General features: G+C 36.3%; 3 protein-coding genes across 13 annotated transcripts in view; 2 read left to right on the forward strand and 1 right to left on the reverse strand.

Annotated features, from left to right (window-relative positions):
- Positions 1-631: 631 nt before the first annotated feature.
- On the reverse strand, positions 632-13,558 carry edrf1 (erythroid differentiation regulatory factor 1). Its single transcript, XM_082144292.1, has 25 exons — positions 13,111-13,558; positions 12,664-12,872; positions 11,918-11,984; positions 11,043-11,168; positions 10,723-10,847; positions 10,487-10,637; positions 10,308-10,400; positions 9,872-9,993; positions 9,122-9,233; positions 8,876-9,023; positions 8,523-8,634; positions 8,313-8,424; positions 7,964-8,239; positions 7,724-7,795; positions 6,691-6,838; positions 6,407-6,598; positions 6,083-6,283; positions 5,619-5,840; positions 5,306-5,532; positions 4,188-4,346; positions 3,952-4,101; positions 2,880-3,033; positions 2,679-2,794; positions 1,822-2,000; positions 632-1,384 (listed from the first exon to the last, which is right to left on the reverse strand). The coding sequence occupies exons 1-25, from the start codon at positions 13,210-13,212 to the stop codon at positions 1,222-1,224; spliced, it is 3,738 nt and encodes a 1,245-aa protein (XP_082000418.1). The 5' UTR covers positions 13,213-13,558; the 3' UTR covers positions 632-1,221.
- A 495-nt stretch (positions 13,559-14,053) lies between these two features.
- tex36 (testis expressed 36) lies at positions 14,054-16,728 on the forward strand. The gene is made up of 4 exons (XM_082142242.1): positions 14,054-14,191; positions 14,353-14,508; positions 15,400-15,480; positions 15,571-16,728. Exons 1-4 carry the CDS (start codon positions 14,141-14,143, stop codon positions 15,892-15,894), a joined length of 612 nt encoding a protein of 203 aa, XP_081998368.1. The 5' UTR covers positions 14,054-14,140; the 3' UTR covers positions 15,895-16,728.
- Positions 16,729-22,016: 5,288 nt separating this feature from the next.
- The window catches only part of ctbp2a (C-terminal binding protein 2a), a 48,587-nt gene continuing 45,915 nt past the window's right edge, over positions 22,017-24,688 (forward strand). For 5 of the 11 annotated variants that reach the window (XM_082142760.1, XM_082142770.1, XM_082142761.1 and 2 more), the window contains exon 1: positions 22,017-22,231. The gene's annotated coding sequence lies outside the window, so the exon portion shown is untranslated. Of the gene's footprint in view, positions 22,232-22,351; positions 22,572-22,603; positions 22,795-22,820; positions 23,174-24,688 lie in introns of those variants that run through there. The other 6 variants (XM_082142766.1, XM_082142762.1, XM_082142769.1 and 3 more) reach the window with 6 other exon arrangements.

Genomic DNA, 24,688 nt, shown 5'->3' on the forward strand with positions numbered 1-24,688 from the left:
ACTAGTTACAAGTACAGTAGTGTTCAAAAGTGATGTCCGTAGGGAATATTTGCACAATATTGTCTTTTAATGACACTTCAGGCTCCATTAAATAATCAAAATATGAGGAGTATGTTATTGGGAAGAAGAATACACTAAACTTGGTTAAGGTATTAAAATGACAAAATTATTGACTACAATGTAATCAGTTATTAATATTTTGTCGGTTCTCCTGTTTTTGATATCAGCAGCCATTCTCCTGGGTACTGGCTCACCAAACTTTGCACATATGTCCTGCTTAACTTTTTTTCAATCCTCCTTAAGTTCTTCCCAAAGTTGAGCTTCATTGAAAGACCTGCATGACTTATCACAACTCAGGCCAGGAGACTGAGGAGGCCACTTGAAGACTTCAAAATGCTGAGCATGGACACTTTCATTGCGTGCAACTTTGTTCATGCGCTGTGTTTGAGATCGTTATAAAGTTGGAAAATACACATTTGATCTCCAATATTTGGTTAGTAGATCCTTTGTAGATCCTTCCAACACCTGCTGCAGACATGCGTCCCCAATCAAATATTAAAGAAGCAGACAATTTTCCTAGGACATCACTTTGTAAACAGTTGTTTCAGTTATGGAAAAACACGACACTGACTTTGAACAGATTTGAAATTTATTGAAGACTTTTAAAAGCCAAGCCATCCCAAATGTTCACAATACTGTATCTGGATAATCATCTGTTGCATTGACATTTGCTAAATTATTGCACTTTTGTTTAAATTGAAAACCTGCATTCTTTTAAAATTTAAATAAAAATCACGAGCTTATTTATGCACCAGAAACAGAAAAGCCTGTGAGTGTACTTTCCAATAAAAAGTGTGTAAAACAAAACCACATTCACATTTTGTACATATCACCCATTAGCAATAAATATCAGCTCTACTAACAACTGTACAGTTTGTTTATTCTCATAATGATTTCATTAAAGAAAAAAAAGAAATCATCTAGTTAGAGTCTGTCAACTCTTGTAGGAAGTCCAGCACAATTGGAGCATCAGAAAGGCACTGCTGGTGAAGGTTATTATAGTTCACATTTTTATACCAGATCACTTTCCAAAACTAGCTGAAACCTTTTTTATAACATTGTGTAAAAGCCTGATTGTTTTAACTCCAAACTGCCGCATGCTTGGCATTAATGAGGCCAGGAAGCTAAAGAGTCCTTGCTCAAACCAGCTGGATTTGATTCTCAAGATGACGATCTTGCTTCATCACTTCCTGTGGGAGGGTTTAGCTGATCCAGCAGCTCCAGGAAAAGGGAAACCCGCTGGGTGAGCGGGACGGACTTTTCAGCCCGTAGAAGGCAAGAATATACGTTCTTGTAGATCTTCACCTGCTCCTCTTCTTTACCACTGCATATGAAAACACAAAACCATCACACACAGAATTTATTATTTCTATTTATTTCTGTATGATCTGTTGCAGTGATTTTATCATTGACAAAAAAATTATAATAAAAAAAATAATTACATTACTTGGAATAAATTAAATGGTCATAAATTAAATATTTAGTTCCAAATGGAAAAAGTTCTCATTTTCATTTAAAGTTAAAGTACTGAAATGACTAAAACTGAAATATTTTTTTTTTTCTAAATTAAACAGACATAAAAAAAACTAATAAAAACGACTTAACACAAAAAAATGACTAAATAAGTAATATTAAAAACTAATTCAAAATATTAACAGACACTAAGATAGTAATGATAATAAAACAAAACTGATCTGTAGCATAAATTGAGGTACTTCCTTAAGTTTATTGCTGGAGTATGTATCTTTTTGTATCCCTCACCTGAGTTTACGTTTGCTTGCAGTGCTGAGTTTAATCAGTTGCAGCAACAGGAAGGAGAAACTGGGCTCGAAGACGCCAATTAACTTCACAACCTCTTCTGTGTTCAGCTCAGAGGAGGAAGAGCTGTCTGAAGCCTCATGGAGTTCTTCAGGTTTGTCAGAGTCCTCTGCCGTCAATATCTGTCAACATACATAAGAGTGGAAAGAGAACAACTATTATTATTTATAATAAAAATTATAATTATTATACAAATGAAAATCTTAAAATAATAATAATGTTAATAAAATACACCTTTATCCAAAGGGAATTACAAATAATAGTAAACATAATAATCATTAATTAATTAATAATAATAAAAAACAATCTTAATATAATGCACTTTCATCTAAGGGACTTACAAATGAAAAAATTCTTATTGTTATTTTAGTAATGATAATAAATATTAACAATCTTCAAGTAATAATCTTAATATTAAACACTTATCTAATGAACTTACAAAGAAATAATTATTATTAATAAATATATACATGTATATAGCCCTATTAATAGGGTTGTCAAGCGATGTGTAAATTACATGATGTGTCGATTAATTAATCAAATTAATTGAAAATTAATCACACATCAATTTTGGCTAAGAAATTACTCCCCAAAACTCATTATTGTGTTAGACGATAAAGGCATTGATTAGACATTAGAAAAGGCTTTAGAAAGAAAGATTTTGATTCAACATAGATTTGATTACACATAAACTAAACAATAATAGTAATTAACCATCTTAATATCAGAATCTTTTATCCATGCATTTACAAATGAGTAATAATACTAACAATAATTTGTGTGTATGTTTGTGTATATACTTTCTCCTGTTGCTCCAGCAGCTCTTTATGAATGAGTTTGAATGCGTGACGTGTTTCACTCATGATCTCCAGAGCTCCCGTCAAAGTTTTCAGCTTCACGGCACTGCTGTTCTGACCTGAACACACAAACACACAAGAGAACATCCAGTCTGAGGTTCGACCTCTTATGGCTGATATTTCCTGCAGTGTGCGCTTTCTTACCCGCCATGGTGAACTCAGCGAAGGCCACTCTCTCCAGAAGTGTGCGGAGAAGCTCACACGGAGCGTCACTCAGACTTACAAAGAGCCGCACAGCCTTACTGTAATGCTGCTCTGCCAGAGCTTTGTGCTGTTTACGAACGCTTTCGTCTCCAACCTGAGAGACAGAGAGAGAAATGGGAGGAACGGTCCATGTGGGAACAAGTTAAAGGGATAGTTCACTTTGAAATTAAATTTTGGTATGTTTTAGCTTACCTCAAGGGCATCCAAGATGTAGGTGTCTTTTTTTCCGCAGTAGTTTCAATTTTGATATTTTTAGGTCAAACCGTTCTTGTCTGTCAGTCATATAATGCAGGTCGATGGTCACTGTCTCAAAGAGCATGCACAGAGTCCAAATTAAAACAATTCCCCGTCGTCCAAATTAAACAATTCCCCATCGTAAATACACATTGATGGCCTAAGACACGAAACGAGCGGTTTGTGTGAGAAAATGAACAGTATTTATATAGTTTTTACCTCTTATACACAGCCATATCCAAGTGATCTGATCTGACGTGTGCGCAGACTGGTGCATAGATATATACACTAGATGTCGCCTTAAAGACATTCGTTCCAATGAACTGCCGTAGACAAGGCGACATCTAGTGTGTATATATCTATGCACCAGTCTGCGCACACGTCAGATCAGATCACTTCGACATGGCTGTGTGTAAGCGGTAAAAACGATATAAATACTGTTCATTTTCTCACACAAACCGCTCGTTTCGTGTCTTAGGCCATCAATGTGTACTTACGATGGGGAATTGTTTAATTTGGACGACGGGGAATTGTTTTAATTTGGACTCTGTGCATGCTCTTTGAGACAGTGACCATCGACCTGCATTATATGACTGACAGACAAGAACGGTTTAACCTAAAAATATCAAAATTGAAACTACTGCGGAAAAAAAGACACCTACATCTTGAATGGCCTTGAGGTAAGCTAAAACATACCAAAATTTAATTTCAAAGTGAACTATCCCTTTAAGGCTTATTGTGTGCTGAAGACCCGTGACTGATGATGATGATGATGTACCTGGTTGCGGTAGCAGCTGTGGTACATTGAAGCCAGTCTATGGTGGATGGTGGCAGCTCTGTACTGGTAGAGCGGCTGGCGAGCGGACTCCGTGTGCAGGTCGCAGTACCTCAGAGACTTCATCATGGTCTCGGTGACTTCCCTCTCGATCTGAAACGCATTACGCTCATGTCAAGTGGATTTCATCGTTTCATCACAGCAGTGTGTACAGACTAAATAATGTGTGTGTGTTCTACCTGTTCCTGTGCTTTACGGGATAGCGGAGCGTAGTCCTGGAGGAGTGTGGCCAACGTGAAATACGTAGTAGAGAGTTCCCAGTTCACAGAGTCCCAGACGGCTGAGTGACTCTCCCTGCAGCCCAGAGACTTCAGCGCCCTCTGGTAATAATCTATCGCCTATTGAGGGACACAGAGAGAGAGAGATTCCTTTTGAAACATGTTCCTTGTCTTATTATGGATGATTATTACATTAATTCATTTAGCAGACATTTTTATTATTTAAAGGTACTTGAAATTATTAATTATTTTTATTATTATTAATGATAATAATAATAGTAATAATTAATTATCAAGATAATTATTATTATTTATATTATTATTCTTAATATAAGACATTTTTATCCAAGTGATGTACAAATGAGAAATTATTATTATTAACAATCTTAATATAAGACACTTATATTCACTTTTTATCCATCTATAAGATAAATTATTAATAATTTTCATTTGTAGGTGGATGAAAGTAGATAAGTGTCTTATATTACGATTATTGTATTAAGATTAATATGTATTATTAGTATTACTATTATAATATTTTATTAACAATCTTAATTTAATAATCTTAACATAATACATTTATTCAAGGGATATACAAACAAGTTTTAATTATTATTAATAATAAAAAATATGAACGATCTTAATATAATATAAGACACTTATATCCACTTTTTGTAAAGTAGATGAAAGTTTTACGTAAATAAGCAAAAAGTATTATGATTATTATATTAAGATTATACATTTTTAATAGTATTTATATTATTATAGTATTTTAATAAATATATAAATATATTAATCTTATTATAAGACACTTGAATCCACATGTTATTCATGTACAAAATAAATGTGTGTATGTGTGTATATTATTATTATTTATAATAAATAAATTATATACGTGTGTGTGTGTATATATATATATATATATATATATATATACACACACACACACACACACACACACACACGTATATAATTTATTTATTTTTACAATAGGCAAATCATATCATGCATAGCAGAAGCCGTCTCATGCTGTCTTTAAGCCAACACCTGAATTGTTCAAGGCTGTATGTGTGTCTAACCTTGTTGTAGTAGAGAGCCTCTTCAGGTGAGAACTCCCCGCGTCTTTGCTCTGATGTCACGACGCAGTGAGCCTGAGCGCAGATACGCATGAGTCGGCCGATGTTACACAGCAGCAGGGCTGTGTTTATGGAGTCCGAAATCATATTAAAATCCTGCATGCCCTTCTCAAAACATGAGAAACTCTTCTTCCACAGCTCCTGCTCGGCCACGCTCACACTCCTGCGCACTGGAGGAAGAAAAAGCTTTACTTCAGTCAAACTCTCGGTCAAAAGTTTGGTATTTAAATCAAATAGCAAACAAAGAAGCCTTCACCTCCTTCTTTCTCTGCCTGCATGGCCGCGGCCTGGTTCATGTAGAAGACGCCTATCTCGTTGCGGATGTTACCAAGCCGTTTCAGAACCTGACCCAGCTGCTCCTGTCCCAGGTCCTTCAGAACGCCTGAGGTCAAAAGGTCGTGGGCGGCCTCATAACACTTGCTGCTGACGATCAGCTGGTACTCTGGGTCTGGGGCCAGATCAGTGGCCATGCAAAAGGCTGAGAGAGGAAAGAGAAATTTCAGGTCAGTTAATGTCAATATGTTATAGACATTAACACCGTCTCTTCCAGGAGTTTCAGTTTCCCATTTCCCATCCACCCCCTGGGCACAGTGAAATCTCATTGTTCCAAAATCCCGCTTCACATTAATAACCATTCCATTAATAACAGCAGGTGTAATTATAATTCACAGCATATTATGATCTTTTCAGTGCAGAGAGTGTGAGATCTAGGGTTCAGACCTTGACAGGAGCTCTCGCGGTGCAGGCAGTGGAGGATCTCCTGGTCTTCTTTAGTCTGGTAGCTGTACTCCTCCAGATACGCGGCTCTGTTTGAGGCATTCTGGGCCAACATGAGCTGAACATCTCCACATAGAGACAGACACTGACAGTGGAACAGAAGCACCTGGGGGTGGAGACAACCACTGATGGAGCAGTACGCGTCTACAGAGAGAGAAAGTGTATATAGATCAGGTTTGAACGGCTCTAGATAAGCTGCTTAATTACACTCTTTAAAATATATATTTTCAATTTAAAGGTTTAAAGAGAACACATGCATGTTCTTACCGTGGCACTGCAGAGCCAGTTTGATGTAGCGCAGGGCCCGGCCGTGCTTCAGCAGGTTGCTTGCAGCATCTGACAGGACGTAGTACGCTCTAGACGCTTTCAGGAACAGCTGCTGTTTTATTCGATGCTGCCATGTGCCCGGTAACATCCCGGAGCGTGTCGGCATCTTCAGTTCCTTGTTACACGGGCCGACTGTGTAACCAAGATGACGAGTAATTCCGTAAGTGGTCAAATAGTGGAAAATAATTGAGTTTCTGAGTTGATGAAGGGATGGGATTACTGACCTCTGTCCAGCAGTAGAGCAATCTCTTTCTCCACGTCTCCAGCTCCGTTCTGACTTCTCTCCTCATATTTTAGAGGGATGGGTGTGCTGGGGTCGGCCGCAGGAAGGTCACTCTCTTTCTTTATGCTGTTGTCCACTGCTTTTAAACCCTACACACAGAAATGTAAAGATTTACTTTGACAGACAGCAAGACATACAGAGACAGAAAGACAGAACGATGGACAGACAGACAAATATATGGATCAAATGATGGACAGAATGATAGAAAGAATGGTAGACAGATAGATAGCACGACAGACAGACACATACATACATACATACAAACAATGGTAGACAGCAAAGCAGATAGAAAGATAGATAGATGGACGGACAGACAAAAACAGAACAGAATGATCAACAGAACAATAGATAGAAAGATAGACAGATTGATAGACGACAAATAGATAGATCAAATGAAGGACAGAATGATAGATTGAATGGTAGACAGAGATAGCACAACAGACAGACAGACAGAAAGATAAATACAATGGTAGACAGCAAAGCAGATAGATAGATAGATACAGCAAATAGATAGATAGATAGATAGATAGATAGATAGATAGATAGATAGATAGATAGATAGATAGATAGATAGATACAGCAAATAGATAGATAGATAGATAGATAGATAGATAGATAGATACAGCAAATAGATAGATAGATGATAGATAGATAGAAAGATAGATAGATAGATAGATAGATAGATAGATAGATAGATAGATAGATACAGCAAATAGATAGATAGATGATAGATAGATAGATAGATAGATAGATAGATAGATAGATAGATAGATAGATAGATAGATAGATAGATAGATAGATAGATAGATAGATAGATAGATAGATAGATAGATAGATAGATAGATAGATACAGCAGATAGATAGATGGACAGACAGACAGACAGAACTTCACAATGGTAGTGAAACTTTGTTCATTCACTGTCCATGGAACTGAAAAAAGAAAATGAAAACAAATATTAATCTAGTGTTCTCACTTTCAGAATGTAACTGAGAACCAGTCGGCACTTCTCCTCCTTGTCTTGTGACACAGGAAATGCACAGTTGGGCTGGAAGGGAAGAGGAGTGTGGAGTCAGAACAGTGTTAACATAATGCTGATGTAAATTCATTACACAAATGTGTGCAAGGTGTAAAATGACCCTAAATGAACTGTTTTAACTTCTAATCTTCAGACAGCTTATATTCCATAATATCCAATTACAAAAAGATCTCCTACTCTGATCTGATGTGTGCTCTTGTATTTCTCTGGAACTGACAGCTCCCAGACAGACTTGATGACGGCCACAGCTTTAGAGTCGTCCTGTGGCTCAGAGGAGGTCCTGTAGGAGCAGCTCTCGTCTTCATCATCATCATCATCATCGTCCTCCTCCTCTTCATCACTGTAGCTGTCTTCAGATCCCCCGCCCCTCAGTGACTCCCCGTTCCCCTCGTCTTCACTCACGTCGTCCAGCTGAAACAGCTCCGCCAGCATGTAGTGAGCAGACGCGATGATCTACACCAGCAAACAGAAGGAAACGGTCAGACATCATGCACAACGAAACAGGAAATATAATGAAGCTTCATACCTGTGGATGTCTCTCCTCATCCAGCAGTTTAGCACAGTTGAGCAACAGAGTTCGGATGGTCCCATAGTTCTTCCTGTTTTGGGTCTTCTTTAGCATCATGTTGCTGGCCACTCTGTCGTAAAAAACACCAGATTTATCTCTGATACTAACTGGGAAAATTAGGCAATGGAAACGGAATATGAGAAAAGTAGATATGAAGGTAAATCATACTTGTATAGAAGCACCGCTACAGGAAGCGTGAAGGGATTCTGGCATTTCTCTTCTGCCGCCTCCTCACACAGAGTAGTGAGGTCATACAGCTTCACGATGTCACTTCCGCTAGCTGGATGGAGAAACAGACAGGCGTTTGTTTATATTGTTTATATATTGTTAACCATCTATACCCTATACATCTATAACACATACACATTACACATATATATGTGTGTGTGTGTGTGTGTGTGTGTGTGTGTGTGTGTGTGTGTGTGTGTGTGTGTGTGTGTGTGTGTGTGTGTGTGTGTGTGTGTGTGTGTGTGTGTGTGTGTGTGTGTGTGTGTGTAAAATCAAGAACATAGGCCACCCACCCTTAAAGAGCCAGTACGTGTGTCCTTCTTTGGTACAGTTGGATTTCAGGAATGACAGGATATTCTGTGCAATGTCTTTCACAACCCGTGTTGAGAACGTCGAATTTTCCAAATCTGGGATGTCCTCTGTCTTTATCATTTCATATTTCTATAAACGAGAGTTGAACCATTAGGAAAATGAACATTAGTGTACATCAATATGTGGAAAACTAACAGATGGATTTAATAATCAGCAAATCATCTTACCTGCACAATGCCATTGACGTGAAAGCACATGACCAGCTCCGGTACATTACACATCAAATTATCCAGCCAGTAATCAATTCCTGTGAGAACGTTGATTGGTTTGTTGTTGTCCCTGTTAAGACAAAGCGAAATCAGGATATTTAAACATAGGGATAGTATATATAGTGTACACTATCGTTCAAGTGTGGGTTCGGTAAATGTTTTTGAAAGATGTCTCTTATTCTCACCAAGACTGCATTATATGTTAAAAAAAATATAGTAATAAATAAAGTTTAAAATAACCGTTTTTTTTTTTCAAAATATTTCAAAATGTAATTTATCTCTGTGATGCAAAGCTGAATTTTCAGCATCATTACTCCAGTCTTCAGTGTCACATGATCCTTCAGAAATCATTCTAATATACTGATTTGCTGCTTAAGAAACATTTCTTATTATCATCAATGTTGAAAACAGTTGTGCTGCTTAATATATTTGTGGAAACTATGATACCTTTTTTCCAGGATTCATTGGTGAATAGAAAGTTTTCATATTTTTTTGTCATTTTTAATCAATTGAATGCATTCTTGTTGAATAAAAGTATTAAAGAAACTGAAGAAAATCTTACTGACTAACTTGTGAACGGTAGTGTATATAGAACACATTGAAATGTAAGCATTGAAATGTAATTAATTTGTAAATAATTCATAACTAGATAAATATATCCTAAAAATATATGAGATGACACAAAAAAAACATATCTAGGACACTAACCTGAGCCGTAAACTGACTGCTGGGTAGCGACCACCTCCAAATATGGGCATATTTGATCCCACAAGCATGTGGATGTCCTCAAATGTCCATAAAATGTTCCGGACAAAGTCATTCCTCAAACCCTGAGAGAGAAAAATGCCAGTTCAAAATACAAATAGATATATATTGTGCTGTACAATGTAATTGTGATTTCCTTGTATCAATTGAGTAAAAAAAACATAATATATAAAGTAAATCATTTTTTAAAAGTATATGTATTTAGTAAAAGTGAAATTAAATGTTTACAAAAAAAAAAATATATATATGGGAATAATGAACCTTTGAAGTGTGATGTGAATAGGAGGAGTAGATTTTTTTCAACAGCGTCATAAAGGCAAAATTTGTGGGTCCATGATTTGACTTTGGATGTAAGGGAATGTTGGGTAAATACCATTACCTGACTGTTTTCTCCTTCATTGAATAGCGTGGGTAGATTCTGTTCTTTAGGAACCGAAGACACATGACCTAAAGTATATGTATCCACCTGCTCCTGAAAGACACGAGCGGACAGGACGATTCAGCCTCAAACACACTGATAACACATGACATGAGACGTAGAGGAAAGGCTGCCCGAACCTCCTTGGGTATCGCAGACTCCTCTGAATCAGTAGTGGAACTGTTGAAGGTGGCGGGCCAAGACGGTCCATCAGCCGCCGTCCCACAGCCCTCCTCTGCCGCCTGATCTGTATCTGATGGCACAGGCACCGCAGTCCCATCACTGTTAATACTGAAACACAGGAGAGGTACCGTGGGTGTAAGTTATGGAAATCAGTGCTTTCGTGAGATGATAACCGTGTAAAGTCAGTTCTCACCTGTAATAGAGAAACTTTGAGAGGATGGCTTTCTCATTCCAGTGCTCTTTACTTTTTTTCTTTCTCTGCCACTTTTGGTCAATGAGACGCTGGTAAAACTCCTTCAGCCACGTCCAGTCACCGGTCTACAGGGCGGTTGCAATGTTAGTTTTATTTTATAGAAGTCCTCTTTTCATGAACAGGATAACTAAATGTTTTACTACTATATAATTCAGTATTTAGCTTTAGGGTTTGGGGAATTGCCACCAGGTGATGCATTTAGAGGCTCCTGAACAAAAAATAGTACAGTAGAGAGAACTAAGGTGACTATTTCCGGTTACCTGTGATGACCTCATAAAGAGTTCCTGAATGTCCAGTTCATCTAGCAGTAGAGTGCTGCCCACTCTGTGCACAGCCATACTGACATGAGACTTACTGTAGGGGATCTTCAGCAACTTCTTGATGTTCTGTAAAAAAAAAAAAATAATTGTTAAATTAATACATTTATCAATAAATCAATACATTTATTTGATCAAAAATATAGTAAAAGCAAAAAAAGTTAAATATTTCTACAATTTAAAATTACTGTTATCTATTTTAATATATTTTAAAATGTAATTTATTCCTGTGAATGTAGTTTATTCAAAGCTGAATTTTCAGCATCGTTACTCTTCAGTGTCACATGATCCTTCAGAAATCATTCTAATATGCTGATTTGCTGCTCAATAAACTGATTATGTAAAAAAAATTTTTTATTATTATCAATGTTGACAACAGCTGTGCTGCTTAATGTTTTTGTGGAAACCGTGATTTAAAAAATTCAGGATTCTTTGATGAACAGAAAATCTTTTGTAACATTATAAATGTCTTTACTGTCACTATTGATCAATTTAATGCATCCTTGCTGAACAAAGTATTAATTATTTCTTTCATAAAATTTTTTTTACAACGTGTCCACAAATTATTACACTGTGTGAGTGAAAAAACTTGAGAATTAATTCTTAATTCGTGACCACTGTATGCATGTATGTATATGTATATATATATATTTGTCTGCATGTCAAGTGTACAGTTACATTCTTAACATCACAAAAATATGTAAATGCCATGATCGACCAATCATCAAGTGTTCTAGAAAGCCATTTAATAAGTAAGTTTAATAATTTATTGTTTCTTATAAAAAAAAAAGCTTGCATTCACAAAAAAACAGACTCACCTCTGAATCAGATACAACATCAACATCATCACCTATACAGTCGATGAAGTCATACGCCATCCCAAAACTACAATAAACAAAGAAAACACGAAAAAGGCATGGAAAGATCAGCTTCACTAACATTTCAATATGCAAACTCGCATTAAATACAAGGTCCTATTTTATATTAAGGTCTGGTTTCACAGACAGGGCTTAGATTGAGCCTGGATTAGGCCTGCTTTTATAAACGGGCCTTAGAAATAAACATGGTGTAAATCTTGAGACAAAACAATGGCACTGACATATTTTAAGATATCTCAGTACAAGTTGCTTTCAGTTAAAACAGCTTAAACATGCATTTTAGTCTGGGACTATCTTAAGCCTTAAGCCTTGTCTGTGAAACCAGGGCTAAGTGTCTATAACTATGTACTAAGATTTAAAATAATAATTTGATACAATGCACTTATCGTATGTTTTTTACATTGTACAATACCTGCATATTATTGCATCTGTAATTCATTTCCATAATTAAATCTATAATTACACTACTGACCCTTCCCTTACCCCTTAATCAACCCTTAAACCTAACCATGCCACCAAACCTTACCCGTATCTCACCTCAATAGCAGCACAAGTGTCTTGCAGTACAACATGACCAGAATAAGTACATTGTTGCACACCAAAAACTGATTTTTATTTATTTATGTAAGTAAGTGCATGGTAGTTAAAGACTCCTAATATGAAGTGTGACCAGATAACAGTCATACCTGGAGAAGGGTTTGCTTTTCCTGCTGGACCCGAGTACGGTGGTCCCCGCAGGGCCCAGATGAGCGTTCTCTCGCAGCCAGTTTGCTGGTGGCAGCTTGAGGTCGGTCTTCTCCTGCAGTAATGCATAGGAGGTGGGGGGTGGAGCGGCCGAGTACTTCACTACCGCACGACTCTTCACTTCATTGTTGCCCAGACAAATAACCGCCTCCTAGAGAACAAATGACAAAGATTTCAAACACAACCATAAGATTGCAAGTGAAGTCACCATTCACCTCAATAGGACTGGACTGATTATGTTACAAACCAGCCACATTTCCATAATAAACAATATGCAGCCTAAACACACACACACACGTGATCAGTGCAACTGGACAGTGTGAAATGCAGCAGACTGTCATCTTACTGTGATGACAGTGTTAGATTATGATGTTACAGTAAGTCTGGACCTGTTTGTTGTCTTCAGTGGCACTGCTGCTGCTGTGATCCTCCTCATGACCGGGATCTGAGTCTGTCTTCTTATCCTGAGAGCTCATATTCACCACACTCATCCATCCAGGACGAAGGTTTACACGAAATCAACGTCCAAAATACACAATCACCGATTCTTTCCCTTATAGACTGTTAGTGATCATAAATCTGCTGTACTAAGTGCACACATCACATCCACTACAGCACCACACAGCAGACCATGTTGCTTCTTTCATCAAGTCTCTCGCTGTTTTAGCTTAAATATAGAAAACACATACATACAGAAGTCCGTCAGATTAATCGATAACTCTCAGATCACAAACAAATTAAAATAAATGATGTTTTCAAGGGAAAATCTATGTCTGTCACCTGGCAGCTTGTGCTCTCAGTGCTCACTCCAAAGTTACTGTACCTCTCACCCGGAAGTAGACGTGACGTCAGCGAAGCCTCTTTCTAGAAAAGAGTGGAAAGATGTAGAAATGCTCTACAAGAGTGTTTTTGACTATAACACTACATATGCCTTTAAACACGGTATTATAAATATGTTATATATTTAGATTATATACGCTATATATATGTAATAAATATTAATATTACATATCGGTTTATTTGTATTACTTTTTATATATTACACAACACATTTTACGTAAACTTACACATTATTAAAATAACATTTTATATAACGTTACATTTTTTGTTATGTATTAGCCTATAATAAATTATTATTTGAATCCACGATGTTATCGCATTTTGTATAGTTGGGCAAAAAATTTATTTTATATATTATTTTTACGGTACTTATTTTATTACAATGCTATTTTGATCCTCGATATTTCCACATATTGCATGTTAACATGCATATTTATTGTGATTTTGATGATGAATAGCGTGTGTGTTCTGTTGCCATGGTTTCAAAATCACTGCGCTCTCACCTGAGTTCGCCAGTCAGTGGCGTTTGGGAATATGTAACTTTTAGTTGAGGGTTTATTTTAAATTCATGCAGTGACAATGAATAAAGGAGGCAAGAGATATTTTAATAAGAACCAGAGTGGAAACTGGGTAGGATAACCACACTTTGCCTCTTTAAGTTACTACAAATGTGTTTGAGCTTATTTTTTACATATCGGTCTCGCATATTTCTTTCTTTCTTTCTTTCTTTCTTTCTTTCTTTCTTTCTTTCTTTCTTTCGTTATTCATCTGTCGGTTTTGCTGTTTTCCAGTTCGTTCATCACGCTGGTTTGTCTCAGACTGGATGTGAACAGTCACGTGATCTGAGTACGAGCACAGGTTCAATGTTGATACATGGAGTTCCTCAACCCTTGACTCAATCTCAAACACAGGATCGATATCCCAAATTATTCATCAATCCTGAAAAGGTTAGTCATTGCTATTAAAGTAGAGTGATGATTTACACTACAATGACCTTCAACAAACTTACTTGCAGATAGCAAATTCTGGAGGGAATGGATTTGTACTGTACTGTACTGTACTGTACTCAGTGCCGTGTCATCTGGATTATGAAGGCTAATCAGATTCCAAAAATGAAGTAGTTGTACTTGTAATTAGATTTTATTACATTTTAACGTACTCGTAATTTTATTACATGATTATTACATTGTATTCTCACAATGGCAGTAAATTATTCATAATTAATTTATTCTTCCTACTAGTTAGGGTAGTACTTTTAAAAAAGCCCAAAATCTTTCAGGTTTTTGGAATCAAATCAGATCAGCCACTTAAAACTAAGACCCACAGCATTTGATCTCTGGATTTACACAAATAGTTTCACTTTTACGTAACAAGTGTTTTCTCAAAATTGCAACATATGTAATCCGCTCTTCCTGCCAAATACATGAATTAGCCTATTATTTGAATTATCACTCAGTGAGCCATTTAACCATGTATTACTGTCTTTGGAAGGCTCTTGTCCTTCAAACACATCAAAATGTACAAATTCACATCATTTTTATATTTAGGCCTTCATGCAAAGCATTTTTGTCAGCTGAACATCTTTGACCTAATATACTTGAAGCAAGTCATTAGATTTTATGTTAATAAGTATGTTGATAAGTATCAATTATAATATTGTATATTATCCTATACTCAAATCAATGTGATAAATGAGTTAGGTCAAAAGTAATCTAAAAAGTAGTCAGATTATATCACCTTAAATGTGTAATGTAATGGATTATTTTTGTTATGTAATTTGGAATCAATAACCGACTACAATTTGCATCATGCGTATCAATCCAGTCTTTCTGTTGCAGAAAACAATGGGTAGAGAATATCCGTTGTCAGCGCATGATAACCGCTCAGCACTGCAGAACACCATACATGTGTATGATCGGGTGAGTTCATCATTACAATAAACAGTGATTCTATCCGTTATATTTCATGTCTTTATACTCATTTCACTTTGCATGTGTTTATGTGTGAAGGGTTTAGGCCGTAAGAAATGTCCTGAAGAGCATCGGCAGCATAACACTCATTACTGCCTGTGCCATCATTACGACACCTTGAGTCCGGTTAGTGCAGCGCAGTGGGAGAACTCAGCTTATCGGTCCGACTTCCTGCCCAAACAGGAAACAGAGGGCAGAAAGGACCCAATCAGAAGGCGCTTCCCCAGAGATCACTCAGCGAGGTCTCAGATGAACGCTGCGGCTCAGGCCGGGGAGAGTTTCATGTGGTTTGGAAGGGACGACTCTAACCAGTACACTCCACTAAGTGTACTAGCAGCCAACAACCACTCCTTTACTCACTAAATAAGACAATCAGAGAAGATCTGACAGTTTATGACACTAAACATGATGCTCTGGGGGAATTCACTGCAGAGCCATGGAAGTCCAGCTCCCCCTCTCTAGATGTAATTTGGGTGTAAGGGGTGGAGCTAGAAGGTCCAACCACACCCCAACCCTACCCATAACTCTTTCCCTCCACCCATTAGATCCACAGGGGTGGAGCTGGACGTCTTTGTCTCTGCAGTGAGTAGCACCACTTGGAATTTCCTAGCAAGTGTCATTCTCTGATTTTACCAGCTGAGGTCAGTCTCTTTTTTTGTCTGTCTGTGCCACTCAACTGGCATCACTCAACTTTATATTTGCAGTGTTAAAATTTTTGACATGTTTCATTCTGTAAAGAAGAGAATCAGTGTTGAATGCAGCATACCGTATAATAAGAAAAAATAAACATTTTCAGCCCAGTCTTATAAAACAGAATTATTATTTTTTTTATACAATATTGCAGGATTTATTATAGTATTATAAATTCAAGTCGTAATCTTTGATCAAAATAACTCCCCTCCCTCTTTCAATGCTATATCTTCTCTTCTCTGATGATGTGTTTACTGGCGCGAGGGCGGGGCAACCTGTCACTCACATGAGATCCACCAATAGCAAACCATCCAACCCTCCAATTAAATCCCCATGGACAAAATCAAGTCCCGCCCTACATATTTTCCTGTTTGAGAAGCCGTTTCACTCATATGTCACAATAGGGAAGAAAAGACTATCACAACTTCCATTTTATGCTGACTTTAACCTTGTCTTAGCCTATAAGAATGAAAAACGTCTAATAAAAATAGCTGTTATGTTAGATTACTGATGTCTCTTTTCGCTTATTAAGAGAAATAACAGAAATGCTAAAGAGATCTCCTATGTGATTTTTCCCTCTCATGGGAATATTTGAAATTAAACGGCCGTTTAATGTGGCATATTACTCACCTGATGTGGTTCAAAGTGAGAAACAGAGGGATTTGTGGGGATGTAAGTGTAAAAAACTCAGTGACGTTTGGGCTAAAGATTAGTATCCTGCCTTTGAAAGAGATTAAACAGTGAGCGGCGTTACATTATCTCAGCTTCAAAGAGAAGATTGCCATCTTGCATTTGAAACGGCAGCTGTGTTGCTATATGTGCGCACCTGGAAAAGAGCAACGAGGAGGATCCTCTGGGCTTTCCAGATTTCCTATGTGTCCAGATAGCAGAAACACTGGGAGAGATATTGAGGGGAAATTGCTCTCGTTTTTAACCCCTATTCTGAAATGCAATCCAAGAAAATGACATCTAGTAATTAAGTATTTATTTCTTTGATGGTAATGACGTTTTACACATTACATTTCTTTCATAACCTATTCATGAAAGATAAGACATGTTGCCATGGTGATGATGGCACAGAGAATTCTCTTAACATTGTCTGTTCTGTTAATATTATCTGACTTACTCTGGTTCTGGGCAAACTGATAGCCTTGGTTTTCCAAATGCTAAACACTGATCTTGATATTATTTGTCTCTGTGTTGCTATTTATTGAAAGCTCATTGCAATTCTCAGTTGAAAGACATATTGAAAAATAGATTGCTGGACACAAGCAGATTTGCTGAATTGAATGCAGAATAACCCGGTTGAGATCAAAGAACTGCATCTCATTGAGATTCATCTTTTATTGCACTGCCACTTTAAAGGTCCGTACACGCCAAAAACCACCTGAGTTGAGTTTAAAAATAGGAAACATTAAAGTTTTCAATATGGTTACATTTCCACTTAAACAAACCTTTTAGGTTACCATGGGAACTAATGTTTTAACGTCAAAGATGTATGAAAGGATAGTCAGATGTCAAGGTATATTAGAATGCATTATGAGTTAATAGAGTAGATTAATCAGCATAAATCATTTCTGAATAAGAGCCTTAACTTAAGGGCATTCCAATCTAATCACTTCATTTCACTGGCCTCATTATAATTAATTTTGCCAGGTAATGAATTAATGAAACAGTCTGGCATGTTTTACACGATAGGTCAAGACAAATAACGTGGCCCATACCGTTCTCTCTGATGAAATAATTAGTGCATCTTAACACTCTAATTAGCCTTTTTTCCCCAGACAAGTGTAAACAAATGCTTCTATGTAATGCAGAAATTAATTCAGTCCGCTGTTACGTTACAATACGCGTGTGATCTTCTGTACACTATCAGAAAAAAACGGACTATCACTGGGGTGGTACCCTTTTAAAAATGTAGGCTACACCTTTGTACCTATAGTGCATAACTCAAAGGTACATATTGGTTCCTAAATGGTACACTGTAAAAAAAAAATATCGTTGGTTTAACTTAAAAATTAAAGTCCCCCTGTAGTCAATCATTTTATCCCTTAAAACTCATCTTTGATCACCAAAATTACATATTTAAGCGATTTTTTTCTTGCAAAAAAAAAATGTTCATGCCTTAAAATAGCTTGAATGTAACGCTACACCTTTGCCTCATTTAGTACTCGCGGTTTTATGAATATGCAAATTAGCCCCGCCCCCACTCACGTTCCATCTCGGAGATCTACTTGTTGACGATCACACGTTGACGTGATTGGTTACAAGGTAGTTTGTGACGTCAGAAACACTGACGATTTCAAAGCACGTTTTTTGAGACAATACTCAGCAATGGTGTTGACTTGTGAATTTACACATGATTTGTCTTAAAGCATATTAAAAACACAACATAGACATATAAACAATATTAAAACCTTGATTTTCACCACAGGGGGACTTTAAGTTCCCAGGTTGGGTGCTTTAAAATGTTGAGTTCATTGAAATAAATAAAGTTAATGCAATGAAGGAGATTGGTTTAATAAATAGAAACTCAATATATGATGTAATTCTGATGTAAGCTGAATTACAAAAGATAAAAAGTCGTGATAAATCATGATTTTTTTTTTACAGTGTACATATTGAACCTTTTTAAAAGGTACCATCTCTGACAGCTTTTGTTGCATTTTTTTTCTGAGAGTGTACTTTTGATTTCCATTCATTATTATTCATATGGCATAATCCGGTTATGTTTTCTCCTAGTCGACAGCATCTTTTCCTTGACACTGTTATTGTGAGATATCACTCACTGTCGCCTCTCAGCCGCACATCCTTGTTTTTCAGCTCGGCCATGTGATAACTCTGTCTAACCTTGAGAAATGGCTGCAGGAGACCCGGCACACACCAGAATAAACCTTCTTAGTGATGAAATATTCATTCAAATGAGGTGGAGAGGGCTGCTGCATTAGAATAAGTCATTGTTAAAAGATTGCTCACATCCATAGAGGCGTCCAGTGCATCATTGTGAATAGATCAGGTCTGAGAGGAGGATGTTATAACAAACAGAAAAACTCAGTGTTCTATGATAAAAGTCAGTACTCTGTGCTGCACCGGTTCACTCAAGTGTGTCTCGCATTTTACAATCACTGAGTCATCACTATAGTGAAATGAGGAATGAAAACAGCAGTGGACTCAGCCTCTGGAAAATGTTATTGTGCCACTGAAACAAATGGAAAAAAATAATTTTTAGCACATTTCACATGTGATGATGTGGCTTCATTTTAGGCTTGTGAGGGTTTTGGGCTTTATGTTTATAGGCCTTATGTAGCCCCGCCCCTTTTCAGTTTGTATTTCCACTGCATGAAGGTAAAATCTTACAGATTTATGAATGAATCTTCCCGGTGTGCTGGCATATGTCATGACATCCGCTTAAAACATTACAATGTTCATGATAACTTTCGGTTACTCTACAATACGTAATTAAACTTCACCAGCTAATTATTCTTCGAGAGCGATGCCATAGAAATATACAGAGCTACAGCAAAAAATGGAAATTTAAAGATGGTTGCGCACTTGTTTCTCTGTCATCTCTCACATTTTTTGTTCATTGATCATTTTAGTTTAAGCAATAAGTGTAACATTTTAGATTAGGGTCCAATTCTCACTATTAACTAGCTATTAACTATGACTTTTGCCTCAATAAACTCCTAATTACTGCTAATTAATAGTTAGTAAGGTATTTGTTAAGTTTAGGTTTGGAGTAGGATTAAGGGATGTAGAATATGTGTTTTATAAATAAACAGACAATATCATAATAATATACATGCTATTAGTTAATAGTGAGAATTGGACCCTAAACTAAAGTGTTACCGCAATAAGTTATGTTGTCCTGACAAAATGCCAATAAAAAAGATTGGAAATAAATATCTAAAATAAACATCCTTTTTTTTCTTCTTACTATAAAGAACATTTTGTGTGTTGGAAAGGTTCCATGAATGTTAAAGGTCCTTCATTGGACCACAGATGCCAAAAAAAAAAAAGCATTTATTTTTAAGTATGAATCTCTATAGACAAGTTTGTAATGTAACTAAAGCATACTGAGTTATTTTGAAGCATTTAATAAACTACATTCATGTATCCACTTTAAAGGGTTAGTTCACCCAAACAAATGATTATTTTAATTATCCCGTAATTGAATCACCCTCAAGCTGTCCTAGGTGTATACTTTCTTCTTTCAGCCGAACACAATCTGAGTTATATCAAAAAAATATCCTACTCTTTCAAGCTTTATAATAGGAGTGAATAGAGCCTGAGATTTTGAAGCCCAAAAAAGTGCATCCATCCATCATAAAAATAATCCATTCGGCTCCATGGTATTAATAAAGGCCTTCTGAAGCAAAGCAATGTGTTTTTGTAAGATTTTTTATTTTAAATAAATAAATAAATAAATAAATATTTATAATTTTATAAACTATAATGTAGCTATGTAGTCATATAAATTATGGGATAATTGTCATTTTTGGATTAACTATTCCTTTAAGGAAAGTCTCCATTTTACGGTAATTAATCAAAGAAACTGCTAACTTGATTTATGGCTGTTGAGCAAAAAACAAACCATATCAAACCCGCATCGTTCCCAGCAGACATGAGCGCAATTGTTGTGAATTAATTTGCTACGTTTTTGTGAAAGTGTCATAGTTCTTGACGGGCAAATCAGTATGTATACATGCAGGTACTGTAAAGCAAAGGGTCAAAGACAAACCTTGAGAGTAAAATTATTCTGAATAGCATTTTGAGCTCAGAGAGGCAGAATGTAAAAGTGCTGAATTTGGGGGAAATTCATGATGAGTTTTTAGAGAATAGAGAGAGTCTGTGGATAAAACATATGCAACAATGCATTATTATCCAGCTTTGCATATATATATATATTTTTTTTTTTTTTGATGTCACTGTATTTTCATGCCGCATTTTTTTGTCCCTATATTTTTTAATTACAATATTTACATGTGCACTAGACTAGAGTAGAAACACACATCTGATTTATTGTCAGAATTTATTGTCAATTTGTGAAAGTGTTTGTGTTTATCGGCTACTAAAAATGATGTCAAGGTCGCTGTCTTGTAAAATAAACTACTCTGATTTTGACATATTCATACCTCCAACTGAGTGATGGGAAGAACCACTGACTTACCTCTTGATGACATCACTGTCAGTTATGAGATGCATATTAACATTTTTAAAAATGTAAAACAAAAAAGTTTAAACAAAATGCAAATATTTCATATTTTGCACTATTTCTCAGTCACTAATCAGCTTGAGTGCTGACTAACAAATGAAGACTAACAAATTCATGTAAATTTTCACTCAAAATATTGCTCAGATATGTACTAAAAATACATATTATAATACAATATTATACTCTACTTTCACATATCATCACATGATTTTGTTAAATAAGGTTGATTTAAAGTCATTTTACAGGAAACAACCCAATTTTTCAAATTGAATTCAAAATAAATTCAGGCAACGTTAGGCCTATTTGACAGAAAAGCATGACACACATTGCTGTCATACAAGTAACAAAAATCTGAAAATCAATACCAAGGGTCAAAACGAGAGAATTTTGACTGCCGAGATAGCAATCAATGCTAGTGGTCTGACTCTGAGGCCTTCTGTGGTCAAACTGACCAGTGCAAACGCACTCGATGTGGGCGTGGCCCTCGCGCCAACCGCCACGCTATTGGTCGGCTCACTCCAATGCCCCGCCTCTTTCAAAAAAAGATCGAGAAAAAAAAAGAAAAGGAAAACAGAGACATCTCAATCCTTGCAACTGGGGAAAAGATGAAACGTAGTGCACCATAGTCTCCGAATCACCTCCTCTTTTTTTTTTTTAAACCCAGTAAACCACCTTCTGTCGCTCTTAGCCAAACTGAGCCACATCTGTAAGTTATTTCAATCACCTAAAGCCAAACATCATTATCAGATATTCAGTTTTGGGACACGCTGGATTAAGTTTTGTAGCATTTTAAAGGTGAGTCATTAATCATGAACGCTTACGTGCATTTGAGCAGCGGATTGATTCTTATTGGATATATGAACACGATATCTTCATATACACACACACACACACACACACACACACACATACACACACACACATATAGGCGTTTATCCAGGTAAGATATAAGATGCACTCGCCGGTTGTTGGTTTAAGGAGCCGCGGCTGGTGTTGCGCGGTGTGTCCGTCCATGTGTGTGTTTATTCGCCTGCGACATGGAGGGGATGGGTGGGCTTTTCTCTCTGTGTTTCTAATATCCGAGGACATCTTGAGCCACTCAGCGACCGGAATAGTTGCAAATGGAACGTCTTTGGTTGGTTATATTTCGGTTTTTGATCTCTGGCTACATTGTATCAGCTGTTTCTTCGGGATTTGGTTGCATTGTATTCGTCAGATCAAGTGAAAACAATGTTGACCATGTATAAAATAGCTTTATTAAAACTGTTGATACGTGCTATCTTAGCATATTTTCTTAATGTTGAATGTCTTTCAAGGGCACTATATGAGGAAATATACACCTGGAGACAACATTGAAGGTAATATTTATGTATTCAGTTGGTAACTGTGTGATAAGGTTCCCCTAAATATGGTTTTGGCAAAGTCAGCCACTATTTTGATGTAGTTTAAAAGTTTAGTCTTGTCACTCAACTTATTGCATATACATTTGTGGTGTTTTTTGATTATCCCATTTTTAATATCACAGAATTAAAACAAGATCTTAAGAAGTGTAGGTAGTGTGTGTGTGTGTTTAGGGAGATGCCCCTTTGTCTGTGTTGGAGGAGAGGGGGTGTGTACAGATGTTCACTACCAGGACATCTGCTGTTTCTAAGGGCTTTGTCAAGGGCCCTTTCAAGAAGACTTCGGGGCCCGAAAGACTTTTCCAAGCTTAATCCTTGCTGGTTAATTCGATGCAATGTAAGTGTAAATAATCCATAGTGTTACTCGTGTATTCTCAGTAGGTTACATGTTTCGGTTTGATGACTAGAGACCTTGATTTCTGACACGTCCATTACATTCCCAGCTGAGAATTCTCCCTCTCTCTCTCTGTCTCTCTCCGTCTCTCGCCCCGGAGCGCTCACACATCACACACTGAATCATAGTGTACATGGCAGCATATGAAGCAGGAAGACATTTATTAGAGTCAGACAGGAAAATGCAAAGGGCTTCTTTAATATTTATGGCATCCTGTTCTTCAGTTCATTTGTACTTCGGATCAGTGCTTCTCAAGTGGTTTTATATTGGATATCAAGTGGATCAAAAGTGTTTATTGTGCAGAAATGTCCTTAAAATCAAACTTGGTTGCATGTCGTGCCATCTAATTTGACTAGCTGATGAATTCGCCACAAAATACTATAGAGTTAGATTGGATGCCTAACCTCTGACATCAACAACAAAAGATATGGAAACTTTGGAAATTATTTTCTCTTTCCTTGATAAGTCTATTTATTTTGCTGTCCTAACTATGCACAGGAATATGGCTTGTGAATTCCCACTTGTAAAAAGTAGAAAATGCCTATTTATTCTGCTCAGGTCGTGTAAATGCATGTTTCAGTGTTACAACCTGAAGTTTTCTGTTATCAGTCATCAGTCTGAGATGAGTGTGTCAAATAAATGTCCATATGGTATTAATATATAAGGTAATAAAATATACGTGATTAGTAAACATCATTAAACTTTGACCGTTAGAGGCTTCAAATAATTGTGTAAATTCATTGAAACACCCCTTATGAAAAACAGTTATGCGATGGATATGTTTGACAACAGTAGACTTTTATGTCACTCCAAATATTTCACAATTATTGTAGGTGTCATACAACAATTAGGCCTGTTTCATGTTATGAATCTGTTTGAAGATATGAGTCATACATGACCTTTTAAGAAAAAAGCATGTGATGTAATGGTAAATTCAGCACATACAAATTCATACAATACTTTTTGTTCGCTTTGAATTAATTTATTACCAAAATACTGTGGTTAGTAAAAGTTTTAAATATTTAAAGTCTCTACTCATCAAAAATTTCAGTAAAAACAGTAATATTGTGAAATATTATTAAAAAAATTCAAATAACTGTTTTCTATTTGAATATCCTTTTTAATACAATTTATTCCAAAGCTGAATTTGGAATTTTGTCTTCAGTGTCACATGATCCTTCAGAAATCATTAATATGCTGATTTGATACTCAAGAAACATTTCTGATTATTGTCATTGTTAAAAACAATGTATAATTTTTAGAAATTGCGATACATTTTTTTTTTTTTAGGATTCTTTGATTAATAGAAAGTTCAAACTTCAAAATAACAAAATATATTTGAAATGTACTTTTTTGTAACAATTTAAAAGTCTTTACTGTCACTTTTGATCAGTGTAATGCATAATTTATTTTTAAAAACGAAAAATTGTGAATGGTAGTGTATTTTACACATTTCAG

This window comes from Leuciscus leuciscus, assembly GCF_965113295.1.
Source record: "Leuciscus leuciscus genome assembly, chromosome: 17".
Taxonomy (NCBI): domain Eukaryota; kingdom Metazoa; phylum Chordata; class Actinopteri; order Cypriniformes; family Leuciscidae; genus Leuciscus; species Leuciscus leuciscus.

Bases quoted from the DNA above. Each gene is read 5' to 3' on its own strand.
- tex36 (XM_082142242.1), top strand. From the start codon at position 14,141: ATGAATAAAGGAGGCAAGAGATATTTTAATAAGAACCAGAGTGGAAAC. The intron at 14,192-14,352 runs GTAGGATAACCA...GCTGTTTTCCAG, and splicing joins AGAACCAGAGTGGAAACTGG to TTCGTTCATCACGCTGGTTT. The intron at 14,509-15,399 runs GTTAGTCATTGC...TTTCTGTTGCAG, and splicing joins TATTCATCAATCCTGAAAAG to AAAACAATGGGTAGAGAATA.
- edrf1 (XM_082144292.1), bottom strand. From the start codon at position 13,212: ATGAGTGTGGTGAATATGAGCTCTCAGGATAAGAAGACAGACTCAGAT. The intron at 12,873-13,110 runs GTCCAGACTTAC...TTTGTTCTCTAG, and splicing joins CCACTGAAGACAACAAACAG to GAGGCGGTTATTTGTCTGGG. The intron at 10,401-10,486 runs GTTCGGGCAGCC...CGTGTCTTTCAG, and splicing joins AGTCTGCGATACCCAAGGAG to GAGCAGGTGGATACATATAC.